Source organism: Scyliorhinus torazame, chromosome 31, assembly GCF_047496885.1.
Source record: "Scyliorhinus torazame isolate Kashiwa2021f chromosome 31, sScyTor2.1, whole genome shotgun sequence".
NCBI classification, from domain to species: domain Eukaryota; kingdom Metazoa; phylum Chordata; class Chondrichthyes; order Carcharhiniformes; family Scyliorhinidae; genus Scyliorhinus; species Scyliorhinus torazame.
The window spans coordinates 15,523,667-15,537,415 of NC_092737.1; the positions used below are offsets into that span (position 1 = coordinate 15,523,667).

Consider the following 13,749-nt stretch of genomic DNA (forward strand, 5'->3'; position numbering starts at 1 on the left):
TCCTGCACTTCCTATTTTCACCCTGGGAGATTAACCTTTAATCCCTGTCTGGATCCCAGCCAATCCCCGGAGGGTCAGCAACCCTCCTGAGGAGGGGGGCAAGGGGGGGATGGGGGGGACAGACAAGGCCTGGGCTTCAGTGTCGTCGTCTCCCCCCCCCTACTCTGCCCTCGGGGGGGGGGGGGGGGGGGGGGTGGTTCCCACTGCCAGGGGTGTGTCGCTCAGGCCTACAGGATGCCAGTTGAATACTCCAGGCTTTGCACTTTGCCCTTTCATCCTGGTGCACTACAGTCATGTGACGCAGAGCAACCGTTGAATAGCCACTCCAGGTTCAGAGTCCCTCACATTCCAAGCTCCTGCCGCCTCGTCGACAGGTAACTGTATCAATGGGCGCTGGGGCTCTGATTGCCCTCGTTGTGCCAGTCGAGGGCCAAATCCCGTGGTTTTGCGGCGATTGCGAGCGAGAGCGGGGCCAGACCTCGGAGGGCTGGTAAAAAATTGTTCCCCAGGGGAAAGCGTTCCCAGCGGAGAAGGGGGACAATTCCGGACCAGCCCCCTGCGTCCTCAGGAGGCCCGAGGACCGCCTGAGGCCCAACAATCTTTATTTTGCCGCGCCCTTGAATTTTAAAGTAATATGAGTGATCCCCTTTAAATGTCACTTTTGTGTCATCGCGCGAGCTTAAAGGGACCGATTTGTAAGCGAGGAATATGTAGGTTTTAACTGCGCGGGTGAGGTGTTGAAGGCGGTTGTCTGGGAGGCTTTAAAGGCGGTGGTGAGGGGGGGGGGTGATCCCGTTCAAGGCTAGGCTAGACAAAGAGGAAAGGTTGGAATGTCAGAGGGTGATAGGTGAGATGTTGGAGGTAGATGGGAGTTCTGCAGAAGATAGGGACCCAGTTGGAAAAGAGGAAGGAACTCCAGGCGAGCTTTGACCGACTATCTACCAGGGAGGCGGTACGCCAATTGGGACGAGCAAGGGGGGCAGTTTACGAGCATGGGGTGTATGTTGGCGGGGTCAGCTCCGTAGGGAGGCTGCGGCAAGGGAAATTGCCCAGGCGCAGGACAGGGCAGGGAAGTTGGTGGTAGATTAACAAGGTCTTTAAGGAACTCTATGAGATATTTTACAGGTCAGAGCCACCTGGGGGAGGCCGGGAGATGCAGGAATTTCTAGATGAGTTGGAGTACCCGCGGTTAGGGGAGGGGGACAGGGCTGCATTAGAGAGGGCAATAGTGGAGCAGGAGATAAAAGATGCGATTGGGAGGATGCAGTCGGGGAAGGTGGCAGGGCCTGGATGGGTTTCCGGTGGAATATTATAAAAAATTCAAACATAAGCTGGTACCGCTGATGGTGGGGTTGTTTGAGGAGGCGATAGGGAAGGGGGTGTTACCACAAACCTTGTGGCATCGATTTCCCTGTTACTTAAGAAAGATAAGAATCCGACGGAGTATGGTCGTGTAGGCCCATACCACTTTTAAACGTGGATATTGGCGAAGGTGCCGGCAGGTCGGCTGGAGGAGTGCCTCCCGAAGGTCAGGCGGGGTTTGTGAGAGGGAGGCAGCTCTTTTCGAATGTTAGGCGAGTATTGAACGAGGTTATGGCACTAGCGGAGGGGAAGGAAACAGAGGTGGTTGTGGCATTGGACGCCGAGACAGCGTTCGACCGGGTAGAATGGCAGTCTGGGGCGGTTTGGAATTGGGCCCAGATTTGTGGACTGGGTAAGGCTATTATATAAGGAGCCGAGGGCGGGTGTCGCACAAATAACATCAGCTCAGAATACTTTCTTCTCCAATGCGGGACTAGGCAGGGATGTCCTATGTCCCCCGCTGCTGTTTGCACTCGCGATTGAGCCATTGGCCATCGCATTAAGAAGTTCGGGGGTACGGAAAGGAATAGTGTGGGAGGGGGTATGGAGCATAGGGTGTCCTTATATGCCGATGACTTGTTACTATACGTGTCAGAACCGAGTGTGTCAATAGGGGGAATACTGAAGCTGCTTCGGGAGTTTGGGTCTTTCTCGGGGTACAAATTAAATCTCGACGCGAGTGAATATTTTGTGATGTCTCGGCCAGGGGTGGGGGCAGGGGTGGGGGTGGGGGGGGGGGGGGGGGGGGTGCTGCCATTCCGTAGAGCAGGGACTCACTTTAGATACCTGGGGGTGCAGGTTGCTCAGGATTGGGGGGGGGGGGGGCTCCGTATGTACAACATTTCTAGTTTGGTGGGGAGAGTGAAAGCTGATCTGGGTTGACTCCCAGTGGGTCAGAATGGAGGAGAGTTTGGGTAGGGGGTCGGGATTGCGCAACAGCGCTGCTCCCAACGGCCCCGGGGAAATACTCGGGGAGTCCGGTAGTAATAGCTTCATTGAGAATTTGGAGGCAGGTACAACAACACTTCGGGTTGGGGGCAGGGTCAGGGGAAATGCCGATTCGGAGGAACCATCGATTTGAGCCAGGGAAGTGGGATGGAAATTTTCGGAGATGGGAGGAGAAAGGAATGAGGACACTAAAAGATTTGTTTCTTGGGGGTTGGTTTGCGGGATTGAAGGAGCTGGGAGCGAAGTATGGGCTGGAGCAGGGGGAAATATTTAGATACATGCAGGTTCGAGATTTTGCCAGAAAGGAGATACAGAGCTTCCCAGTGCAGCCGGCCTCCACATTGCTGGAGGAGGTGCTGACGACAGGGGGACTGGAAAAGGGGGTAGTATCAGCGGTTTACGGGGCTACTTTGGAGGAGGAGACGTCGCCGCTAGAAGGGATCAAGGCAAAGTGGGCGGAAGATTTGGGAGAGGATATGGAGGAGGGGTTCTGGTGCGAGGTGCTCCGGAGAGTGAACGCCTCCACCTCGTGCGCGGGGTTGGGGCCGCGCCTGATGGGGGAGGGCGGTTCGGAATTTGGTTGCCTGTTTGGAGGAGTTGTCGGCTGGGGTGGTGGCGGGCGCGCGCATCAGGACCCAGGCCTCCAGGGCCGAGGGAGTCCTCCCCTTCCTGGGCTGGAGGTGGTGGAGGTCCCACCTCTTGGCCAGCATCAAATTCAGATCGACGTTGTGACCTTGACGAAAGGCGCCAAAATGGTGGCCCATAGCGCGGGCAAGGGCCATACTGGGATTTAGACCCCTACCCTGCCCGGGGCTGGTAGGGGGGTGGGGGGGAGTGGGGGAGGAGAGGGTGTGTAATACATCCCCTTCTCTCCTTCCCCCCTTTCCCTCCGATCCGTTGGAATTAAGGTGACGATTGGCGTAACTGTCGGTGTGTGTCCCGGGAAATCTCCCAGAGGTCCTCTACCTTGACATGATGGGGGAGAATCTACCTTGCCTTTTCCCAGGGGGCGGACCTCTGACCCCCCCCCCAACCACTTCCTCCGCCCTCCTCTTCCCCCTGTGCCCCGTCATTCAAAGCGAAGTTAGGGGCTCGTCGGTTGAGTAAATTCTCTTCGGGAGAAACAGAAAGCGGAACACGGTTGCAAATGAGCTCCCACCACGTCGCCTGACGGTTCCCGGTAACCCTCATTCCCCCCACCCTCTGCCGAACGATGCGATGACTGGTGTCCTGTCCCGTCCACAGATCATTCCGAGTGCCGACCGACGGGGGAAGGGGGTGTGGTGGCCCGAGATGGAAGGAGCGAGCCATGGCCTAGAGTTCTGCCTCGCCAAGGAGGCCGACTTTGAGCAGGTGATGTCCATCTCGGAAGACGTTTACGACGGCATTGATTACATGCCTGCCAGATACCACGCCTGGCTTAAGGAACCGGATCGAAGGGTGATACTGGCTAAAAGGAAAGGGCAAGTGGTAAGTGTGGTTGTCCCCTGTCAAATTGATTGTCTGCCTTTCACCTCCCCCTGCCATTTCCAACTTGGTCCAAACCAGGGCCTATAAATCCAATTCTCAGGCACTATCTGGCCTACTAAGCTTTCCCCTCCCCCCCCCCCCACTGACCCCTTCACACCCCTGCTCCCATTTCACCCCTGTTTCAAAACTTCTTCCCTCAATCTCGCTCGCCCCCCCTTTCCAGCCTCCATTTCCCCTCCATAAACAAGACATTAAAGCCAATCCTTCTCCCCCCACCCCCACCCCCCCCCACCTCCCCCACCCACACTCAGGTGACAAGTGAAGGTCAAGGATGCCAAGGCCACCATTTTGAAGAGGACGTCCTGGCCGGCACCTCACCAAGACCTCGGCCTGGATCACATCCCCCACTGCCGTTCAGGGTTCGGCTGCCCCATATTCCCGCCCGACGCAATAAAACAAAACTTGGCATTAACGCAGTGCCTTCCGCGACCGGGGGACATCCACGCGGCCTGCGAGGCCCTCTTTTTGGGGAACTGCGCTCGCTGTCGGAATGTGGCAAGTTCAGCAGCCAATCTGGACGAGGCGAGGTTCCAGAAACGGCACTGCGACGATGACCCACGTCCATCTCTCCGGGAAGTTCCTGGCTGGAGGTTTAAGCACACCCTGGAGAGGGGGTTGGCAGGCACTTTTATTGGCATCTCCAGACTCACCTATTCCAATGGATCCCTGACTGCTCTCTCCCATCCTACCCTCCGTTAGACTTAAGGTTGTCCGAAGCTCTGTTGCCCTTGTTTTGGTGCGTACTGCTCCCCCATCACCCCCCTGCACTCGCTGGCCTATGATGGCTCACGGTCGAGATTTCAAAACTCTCCTCCTGGTTTTCAAATGCCTCCCTATCGCTGTAATCGCCTCCAGGCCCACAACCCTCCAAGATCTCTGCGCTCGTCCAAAATCTGGCCTCTTGCCCAATCCCGATTATAATCACTCCGCCATTGGCGGCCGTGCCTTCAGTTGCCTGGCCCCCAAGTCCTGGAATTCCCTCCCTCAACCTCTCCGACCCTCGACCACACTCTTCTCCTTTAAGACAGCCTTTAAAATCGATCTCTTTGACCGCACTTTTGATCACCTAATCTAATATCTCCTTCTGTGTTCGGTGTCAAGCTTTGTTTTGTAATGCTCCTGTAAGTATAGGTTTTTGGTTGTCTGTTTTTTAATGTTTGGCGAGAGATAGGTATTGCTCCATGTTACGGCCCCCTGGATCGGGGCTCATTCAATCCAACCCCACTTTACCCAGAGTTGCAACACAATTGAAATAAACTATTAATTCTTAGACAAATACCCAAAGTGTTTGGTCCTTGGCTGCCGAATAATTACAGACTCCAGGGTTGTAAATATAAATATAAATAATGTATATTAATAACAATAATTATAATTAAGTTGGCAGCGAATAAAACTGGTTAACTTTTCTTTTCCCCACTCTCTATACACGCAGAAGACAGACAAACACAGAGGAAAAAGAGGAAAAAAACATACGAAGGCTAAAAGACTAAGGCCGGGATTCTCCCTTCTGGGGACTAAGTCCCCACGCCGGCGGGAGAACCGGCGCCAAAGACTCTGGCGTCAACAGCCCCCGAAAGTGAGGAATTCTCCTCACTTTTTGGGGCTAGTTTGACGCCGGAGTGATTGGCGCCGCTCCAGCTGGTGCCGAAGGGCTGGTGCGAGTCCGTGCATGCACGGAACGGCCGGCATAATCTCGCGCACGCGCGGACCGGTCGGCGTATTTCCGCACATGTGCTGACCGGTCGGCGTATTTCCGCGCATGCGCTGACCGGTCGGCGTATTTCCGCGCATGCGCTGACCGGTAGGCGTATTTCCGCGCGTGCGCAGACCGGCCAGCGTATTTCCATGCATGCACGGGGGGTTTTCTTCTCTGCGCCGGCCCTCGGGCAATATGGTGGAGCCCTACAGGGGCCCGGCGAGGAGGAAAGAAAGCCCCTCACGCAAACAGCCCGCCCGCAGGATCGGTAGACCCCGATCGCAGGCCAGGCCACTGTGGATCCCCCCCCCCCCCCCCCCCCCCCCCCCCCCCCACAGGACTGCCCCCGCATATTGGATAAACATATGGATGATAATGGCATAGTGTAGGTTAGATGGCTTTTGTTTCGGTGCAACATCGTGGGCCGAAGGGCCTGTACTGCGCTGTATTGTTCTATGTTCTATGTTCTATATTCACCTGCCAGGTCCCGCCGTGTGTGAGTTGAGTAATTCACGCCGGTGGGCCAAAACTGGACGGCCACTCGACCCATCGGAGCCCGCAGAATCGCCGGGGGGGACCGCTGTCAACGTCCCCCGACCAGCACGGCGGGAATCCCGCGCCTCCCGAAAAACGCCGGCGGCGGCGGGGCAGGATTCGCGCCTCCCCCCGGGGATTCTCCGACCCGGCGGGCTGTCGGAAAATCCCGGCCTAAAAGTCTCCATTTCAGATGGACCACGGCCAGTTTGAGCATTTTGCGTCGAGGCCTTCACTTGAGGGAGGTCTTTGCTTTCAATCTGCCCCTCCGTTGGAGCCAGTTTAGCTCAGTTGGCTGGACACCTGGTTCATGATGCACAGCACAGCCAGCAGCGAGGGTTCCATTCCTGTACCGGCTCAGGTTATTCCTGAGTTTTCAACCTTGCCTGAGGCGTGGTGACCCTCAGGTTAAATCGCCACTAGTCAGTCCTTCTCCTCAAAGGGGAAAACAGCCTCTGGTCATCTGGGACTATGGTGACTTTACAATTATAACTGCGATATTGTGTGGAGTTCTGGTCACCACATTACAGGAAGGATGTGTTACTCTGGGGAGAGAGCGCAGGGAGGATTAACTAGAATGTTTCCAGAGGGGGAGAATGGTAGCTACGAGAAGCGATTGGAGAGATTGGAGTTGTTTTCCTTGGAACAGTGAAGGTAGAGGAGTGACATGATTGACGTCCACAAAATCATGAGGGGTAGAGATAGAGTGGACAGGAGAAGCCTGTTTCCCTTGGCAGAGAAAAGGCCTGGCAAAGGAATGTGGTCTGTTAATATTCGGCAATGGCTTCTGTGGACATATTGGTGGAATTGTTTTTGCACCAGAAATCCTCCCTGTTCGGTTTGTGAGCAGCACCTCTCTGCTTCCACAAGGGACCTGGGTGCGTAGCCAAGAGGCCTTCCTGAGCCATCTACTCAAAGATACAAAACGACCACTCCCGTTCCACAGCGAGAGGCATCGGAAGACAATATTGGTTACTTTCTGGAATCGTCGGGGGCCGGTATGTTCGACGACAGCAGTTGCTGTTTCACTTTTGCCAAAGTTTCAACCTGTGGCGTGGCCACGACCTACCTCTGGTGTCTCACGGGCGCAGTGGCGACGCGGATTTTTAACTTTCCTGTCAAGTTTGGGGCCTTTCAGCACAGGAAAAGCGGTTCTGTCCAATGCTAGGTTGTTGTGACTGAGAGAAGGAAGGGGAGGAAAAATACAAAGGCATTACGGAGGCTGCAGAAAGGATTTATGATTTACGACAATGAGGAACTTTAGTTATGTGGTTGACTGGCGATTGTAACATTTACAGTAAAGACTGTACCCGGCCAAAATTCTTCAAATTGTGCCTCGAGTGAGGGGACTAACCCTGTTGGGAGATATTAATCAGTGGCAGAGTTCAGTTTGAGGTACAGAATGTACAGCACGGGATAGCGACAAGACTGGGAGGTGAGTCAGCTCCATACAGCTAAGCTGATGCTGTTCGCTCCATGATCATAGAATCATAGAACCCCGACAGTGCAGGAGGAGGCCATTCGGCCCGCCGAGCCTGAACTGACCCTCCGAAAGAGCATTCGGCCTAGGCCCGATCTCCCGCCCTATTTCCGTCAGCCCGCGCATCGATTATAGCCAATCCACCCCGAACCTGCACATCTTTGGGCAGTGGGAGGAAACCGGAGCCCCCGGGGGAAACCCATGCAGACACGGGGGAGAACGTGCAGACTCCGCACAGACAGTGACCCAAGGCTGGAATTGAACCCGAGGTCGCTGGCGCAGTGAGGCTGCAGTGCTAACCCACTGTGCCACCGTGCTATCCACCCCATAATCCCTTCCCCCCCCAACTCCTTTCAAGGAGAGGAACAATTCGTCAGGTCTCCTATTCCACCTAGTAACCCCTTGTGCCTCTCATAGAATTACATAGAATTTACAGTGCAGAAGGCGTTGGCGTTGGCGTCTCTGTTGGCGTTGAGTGTATATAGGGTTTAGGGACCACCCCCCAACCATCTCACCCCTGTCCCCCCAGCCCCCCTCTGATGCCCCATGGTCAACCGTGCTAACCCACTTTGCCGTTGCGCCGCCCAATGATGCTGGCACGATAGCACAGTGATTAGCACTGTTGCTCCACAGCACCAGGGTCCCAGGTGCGATTCCAGGCTTGGGTCACCGTCTGTGCGGAGGCTGCACGTTCTCTCCCCGTGTCTGCGTGGGTTTCCTCCGGTTTCCTCCCACAAGTCCCGAAAGACGTGCTTGTTGGGTGGACATTCTGAACTCTCCCTCCGTGTACCCGAACAGGCGCCGGAATGTGGCGACGAGGGGATTTTCACAGTAACTTCATTGCAGTGTTAATGTAAGCCTTCCAGCAGAGGGCAGTAGAGCGGAGCTGCTGATTGGTGTTACAAGGGAAATTTGCATACCTCCGTCGTGGTTCGCAGGAGGAGGAGGAGCAGTCTCTGTCAGGGAGACAACCTGAGAACATCTAAGACACTCAGAAGGTAAGAAGGTAAGAAAGTGATTTTTACTCATTTTTACTTTTATACCTTTTTCAAATTGTGTGTGTCGGGGGGAAACAGAAAAGCTGTGACCTGAGTGGCTGGTTGGGAATCTACACTAAATTTTTAAAAATTCAGCATTGGTAACTAATTAAACATAATTACTTAATTATAATTTAGAGGGGTATCTAAGCCAGAGATCGGAGAGTACTATGTTTAGCTTTCGCATTTATATTAGAAATCTAGTGCGAGGAGACAGATAGTTAACAGTAACTTTAAAAATATATATATATTAAAACATTTTTTAAAAAACTTTTAATTTTAATTAATTGACGCTATGTCAGTTAGAGGGGTGCAGTGCTCTGACTGTAAGATGTGGCAGGTCCGGGAGGCTTCACACGGGAGGGTTTAAACTAATATGGCAAGGGGGTGGGCACGGGAGCAATAGGTCAGAAGGTGAGAGCATTGAGGGAGAACTAGGGAATAGGGACAGTGTGGCTCTGAGGCAGAGCAGACAGGGAGAAGTTGCTGAACACAGCGGGTCTGGTGGCCTGAAGTGCATATGTTTTAATGCAAGAAGTATTACGGGTAAGGTAGATGAACTTAGAGCTTGGATTAGTACTTGGAACTATGATGTTGTTGCCATTACAGAGACCTGGTTGAGGGAAGGGCAGGATTGGCAGCTAAACATTCCAGGATTTAGATGTTTCAGGCGGGATAGAGGGGGATGTAAAAGGGGTGGCGGAGCTGCGCTACTGGTTAGGGAGAATATCACAGCTGTACTGCGGGAGGACACCTCAGAGGGCAGTGAGGCTATATGGGTAGAGATCAGGAATAAGAAGGGTGCAGTCACAATGTTGGGAGTTTACTACAGGCCTCCGAACAACCAGCGGGAGATAGAGGAGCAGATAGGTAGACAGATTTTGGAAAAGAGTAAAAACAACAGGGTTGTGGTGATGGGAGACTTCAACTTCCCCAATATTGACTGGGACTCACTTAGTGCCAGGGGCTTAGACGGGTCGGAGTTTGTAAGGAGCATCCAGGAGGGCTTCTTAAAACAATATGTGGACAGTCCAACTAGGGAAGGGGCGGTACTGGACCTGGTATTGGGGGATGAGCCCGGCCAGGTGGTAGCTGTTTCAGTAGGGGAGCATTTCGGGAACAGTGACCACAATTCAGTATGTTTTAAAGTGCTGGTGGACAAGGATAAGAGTGGTCCTAGGATGAATGTGCTAAATTGGGGGAAGGCTAATTATAACAATATTAGGCGGGAACTGAAGAACCTAGATTGGGGGCGGATGTTTGAGGACAAATCAGCATCTGACATGTGGGAGGCTTTCAAGTGTCAGTTGAAAGGAATTCAGGACCGGCATGTTCCTGTCAGGAAGAAGGATAAATACGGCAATTTTCGGGAACCTTGGATAACGAGAGATATTGTAGGCCTCATCAAAAAGAAAAAGGAGGCATTTGTCAGGGCTAAAAGGCTGGGAACAGACGAAGCCTGTGTGGCATATAAGGAAAGTAGGAAGGAACTTAAGCAAGGAGTCAGGAGGGCTAGATGGGGTCACGAAAAGTCATTGACAAATAGGGTTAAGGAAAATCCCAAGGCTTTTTACACGTACATAAAAAGCAAGAGGGTAGCCAGGGAAAGGGTTGGCCCACTGAAGGATAGGCAAGGGAATCTATGTGTGGAGCCAGAGGAAATGGGTGAGGTACTAAATGAATACTTTGCATCAGTATTTACCAAAGAGAAGAAATTGGTAGATGTTGAGTCTGGAGAAGGGTGTGTAGATAGCCTGGGTCACATTGAGATCCAAAAAGGCGAGGTGTTGGGTGTCTTAAAAAATATTAAGGTAGATAAGTCCCCAGGGCCTGATGGGATCTACCCCAGAATACTGAAGGAGGCTGGAGAGGAAATTGCTGAGGCCTTGACAGAAATCTTTGGATCCTCACTGTCTTCAGGTGATGTCCCGGAGGACTGGAGAATAGCCAATGTTGTTCCTCTGTTTAAGAAGGGTAGCAAGGATAATCCAGGGAACTACAGGCCGGTGAGCCTTACTTCAGTGGTAGGGAAATTACTGGAGAGAATTCTTCGAGACATGATCTACTCCCATTTGGAAGCAAATGGACGTATTAGTGAGAGGCAGCATGGTTTTGTGAAGGGGAGGTCGTGTCTCACTAACTTGATAGAGTTTTTCGAGGAGGTCACAAAGATGATTGATGCAGGTAGGGCAGTGGATGTTGTCTATATGGACTTCAGTAAGGCCTTTGACAAGGTCCCTCATGGTAGACTAGTACAAAAGGTGAAGTCACACGGGATCAGGGGTGAGCTGGCAAGGTGGATACAGAACTGGCTAGGTCATAGAAGGCAGAGAATAGCAATGGAAGGATGCTTTTCTAATTGGAGGGCTGTGGCCAGTGGTGTTCCACAGGGATCAGTGCTGGGACCTTTGCTGTTTGTGGTATATATAAATGATTTGGAGGAAAATGTAACTGGTCTGATTAGTAAGTTTGCAGACGACACAAAGGTTGGTGGAATTGCGGATAGCGATGAGGACTGTCAGAGGATACAGCAGGATTTAGATTGTTTGGAGACTTGGGCGGAGAGATGGCAGATGGAGTTTAATCTGGACAAATGTGAGGTAATGCATTTTGGAAGGTCTAATGCAGGTAGGGAATATACAGTGAATGGTAGAACCCTCAAGAGTATTGAAAGTCAAAGAGATCTAGGAGTACATGTCCACAGGTCACTGAAAGGGGCAACACAGGTGGAGAAGGTAGTCAACAAGGCATACGGCATGCTTGCCTTCATTGGCCGGGGCATTGAGTATAAGAATTGGCAAGTCATGTTGCAGCTGTGTAGAACCTTAGTTAGGCCACACTTGGAGTATGGTGTTCAATTCTGGTCGCCACACTACCAGAAGGATGTGGAGGCTTTAGAGAGGGTGCAGAAGAGATTTACCAGAATGTTGCCTGGCATGGAGGGCATTAGCTCTGAGGAGCGGTTGAATAAACTCGGTTTGTTCTCACTGGAACGAAGGAGGTTGAGGGGCGACCTGATAGAGGTCTACAAAATTATGAGGGGCATAGACAGAGTGGATAGTCAGAGGCTTTTCCCCAGGGTAGAGGGTCCAATTACTAGGGGGCATAGGTTTAAGGTGAGAGGGGCAAGGTTTAGAGTAGATGTACGAGGTAAGTTTTTTGCGCAGAGGGTAGTGGGTGCCTGGAACTCGCTGCCGGAGGAGGTGGTGGAAGCAGGGACGATAGTGACATTTAAGGGGCATCTTGACAAATACATGAATAGGATGGGAATAGAGAGATACGGACCCAGGAAGTGTAGAAGATTGTAGCTTAGTCGGGCAGTATGGTCGGCACGGGCTTGGAGGGCCGAGTGGCCTGTTCCCGGGCTGTACATTTCTTTGTTCTTTGTTTGTACATGTGACACTAATAAAGATTGTTATTCGACTGAGTGTGCTGGGGTTCAGAGAACCCTGATAGCTTCACGTTCCTCAGGTTTGAAGCTCAGAGGAGTCAGTTGTTGGCCACAGCAAGGCTGAGAGGCTGCGGCCGTGCGTATGTTCAAATTCTGGAGCGTCGCCTCGCCAACATGGCGGCGTGCAGTGTCAGGGGAAGGTCAGGTCAGGAGCACAGAAAGATCAGTTTCGAAAGAAATCTGTAAATATCCTGCCTCCTGGGATATGAACGTTACCCATGGAACTCAGGTAGAGTTTCTATCCACTGAGTATTAGACTATGGAGCAGAGCTAAAATTCCTCAATGAAGAAGACCGTGCTCTAAAGAATTTTTGTGATTCAACTGCGATGACTAACATTTGGGAGTGTTGCTGTGAACTTGAGAAGATCAGCCTTCATTCTGTCTGCCATTCAACATGTAGTTTGTGGTGTGTTTGACCAATATTTGCCTATTCATCCATGTTTACATTCAGCTAATTCTAGATGTTAGCCCATCAGATAAATAGTATTGACTGTTTGCTTTGCTGACTCTTGTACAATATAAAATTTTCGACCTGCTGAATGGAATATTGTGGCTTAGTAAGCAACTGGGATATAACATTTCGGGATCGTATCGAATTTGGATCAGAGGAAATCTTGGGGGTTGTGATAATAGGGCAAAATATTCACATCGGTGGGCGGATTGAGAAGAAGAGGGGAACAGGTTTAGTGTGATTGGCTAAAGGAGCGACGGAGATGGGAGGAGAAACTTCCTCACCCAGCGAGGAGTTAGGATCTGGAAGGCGCCACCCGAGAGTGAGGTGGAGACGGGTTCAACCGAGACTTTCCAGAGGGAATCGGATCGTTATCCGATAAGGGAGAGGGTTAAGAGGAGAAGGTGGGGGATGGCAATAGGTAAGTGGCTCCCTGGGAGTGCGATTCTGTGATAATTGTTTGAACACTGTCGTGCGAGTGTCCCTTTAAGAAAGGCTTAGTCTCTTATCATGCGTCTTAGAACATAGAACATAGAACAATACAGCGCAGTACAGGCCCTTCGGCCCACGATATTGCACCGAAACAAAAGCCATCTAACCTACACTATGCCATTATCATCCATATGTTTATCCAATAAACTTTTAAATGCCCTCAATGTTGGCGAGTTCACTACTGTAGCAGGTAGGGCATTCCACGGCCTCACTACTCTTTGCGTAAAGAACCTACCTCTGACCTCTGTCCTATATCTATTACCCCTCAGTTTAAAGTTATGTCCCCTCGTGCCAGCCATTTCCATCCGCGGGAGAAGGCTCTCACTGTCCACCCTATCCAACCCCCTGATCATTTTGTATGCCTCTATTAAGTCTCCTCTTAACCTTCTTCTCTCCAACGAAAACAACCTCAAGTCCATCAGCCTTTCCTCATAAGATTTTCCCTCCATACCAGGCAACATCCTGGTAAATCTCCTCTGCACCCGCTCCAAAGCCTCCACGTCCTTCCTATAATGCGGTGACCAGAACTGTACGCAATACTCCAAATGCGGCCGTACCAGAGTTCTGTACAGCTGCAACATGACCTCCCGACTCCGGAACTCAATCCCTCTACCAATAAAGGCCAACACTCCATAGGCCTTCTTCACAACCCTATCAACCTGGGTGGCAACTTTCAGGGATCTATGTACATGGACACCTAGATCCCTCTGCTCATCCACACTTTCAAGAACTTTACCATTAGCCAAATATTCCGCATTCCTGTTATT

At 51.9% G+C, this 13,749-nt stretch overlaps 1 protein-coding gene across 4 annotated transcripts in view; it reads left to right on the forward strand.

The window, feature by feature from the left end:
- Positions 1 to 209: 209 nt before the first annotated feature.
- The window catches only part of LOC140404709 (histidine N-acetyltransferase-like), a 43,046-nt gene continuing 29,506 nt past the window's right edge, over positions 210 to 13,749 (forward strand). For 2 of the 4 annotated variants that reach the window (XM_072493387.1, XM_072493388.1), the window contains exons 1-2: positions 210 to 374; positions 3,556 to 3,780. In XM_072493387.1, the coding sequence (XP_072349488.1) occupies positions 3,604 to 3,780 (177 nt within the window). In that variant the 5' untranslated portion in view covers positions 210 to 374; positions 3,556 to 3,603. Of the gene's footprint in view, positions 375 to 3,555; positions 3,781 to 7,418; positions 7,506 to 8,220; positions 8,557 to 13,749 lie in introns of those variants that run through there. The other 2 variants (XM_072493389.1, XM_072493390.1) reach the window with 2 other exon arrangements.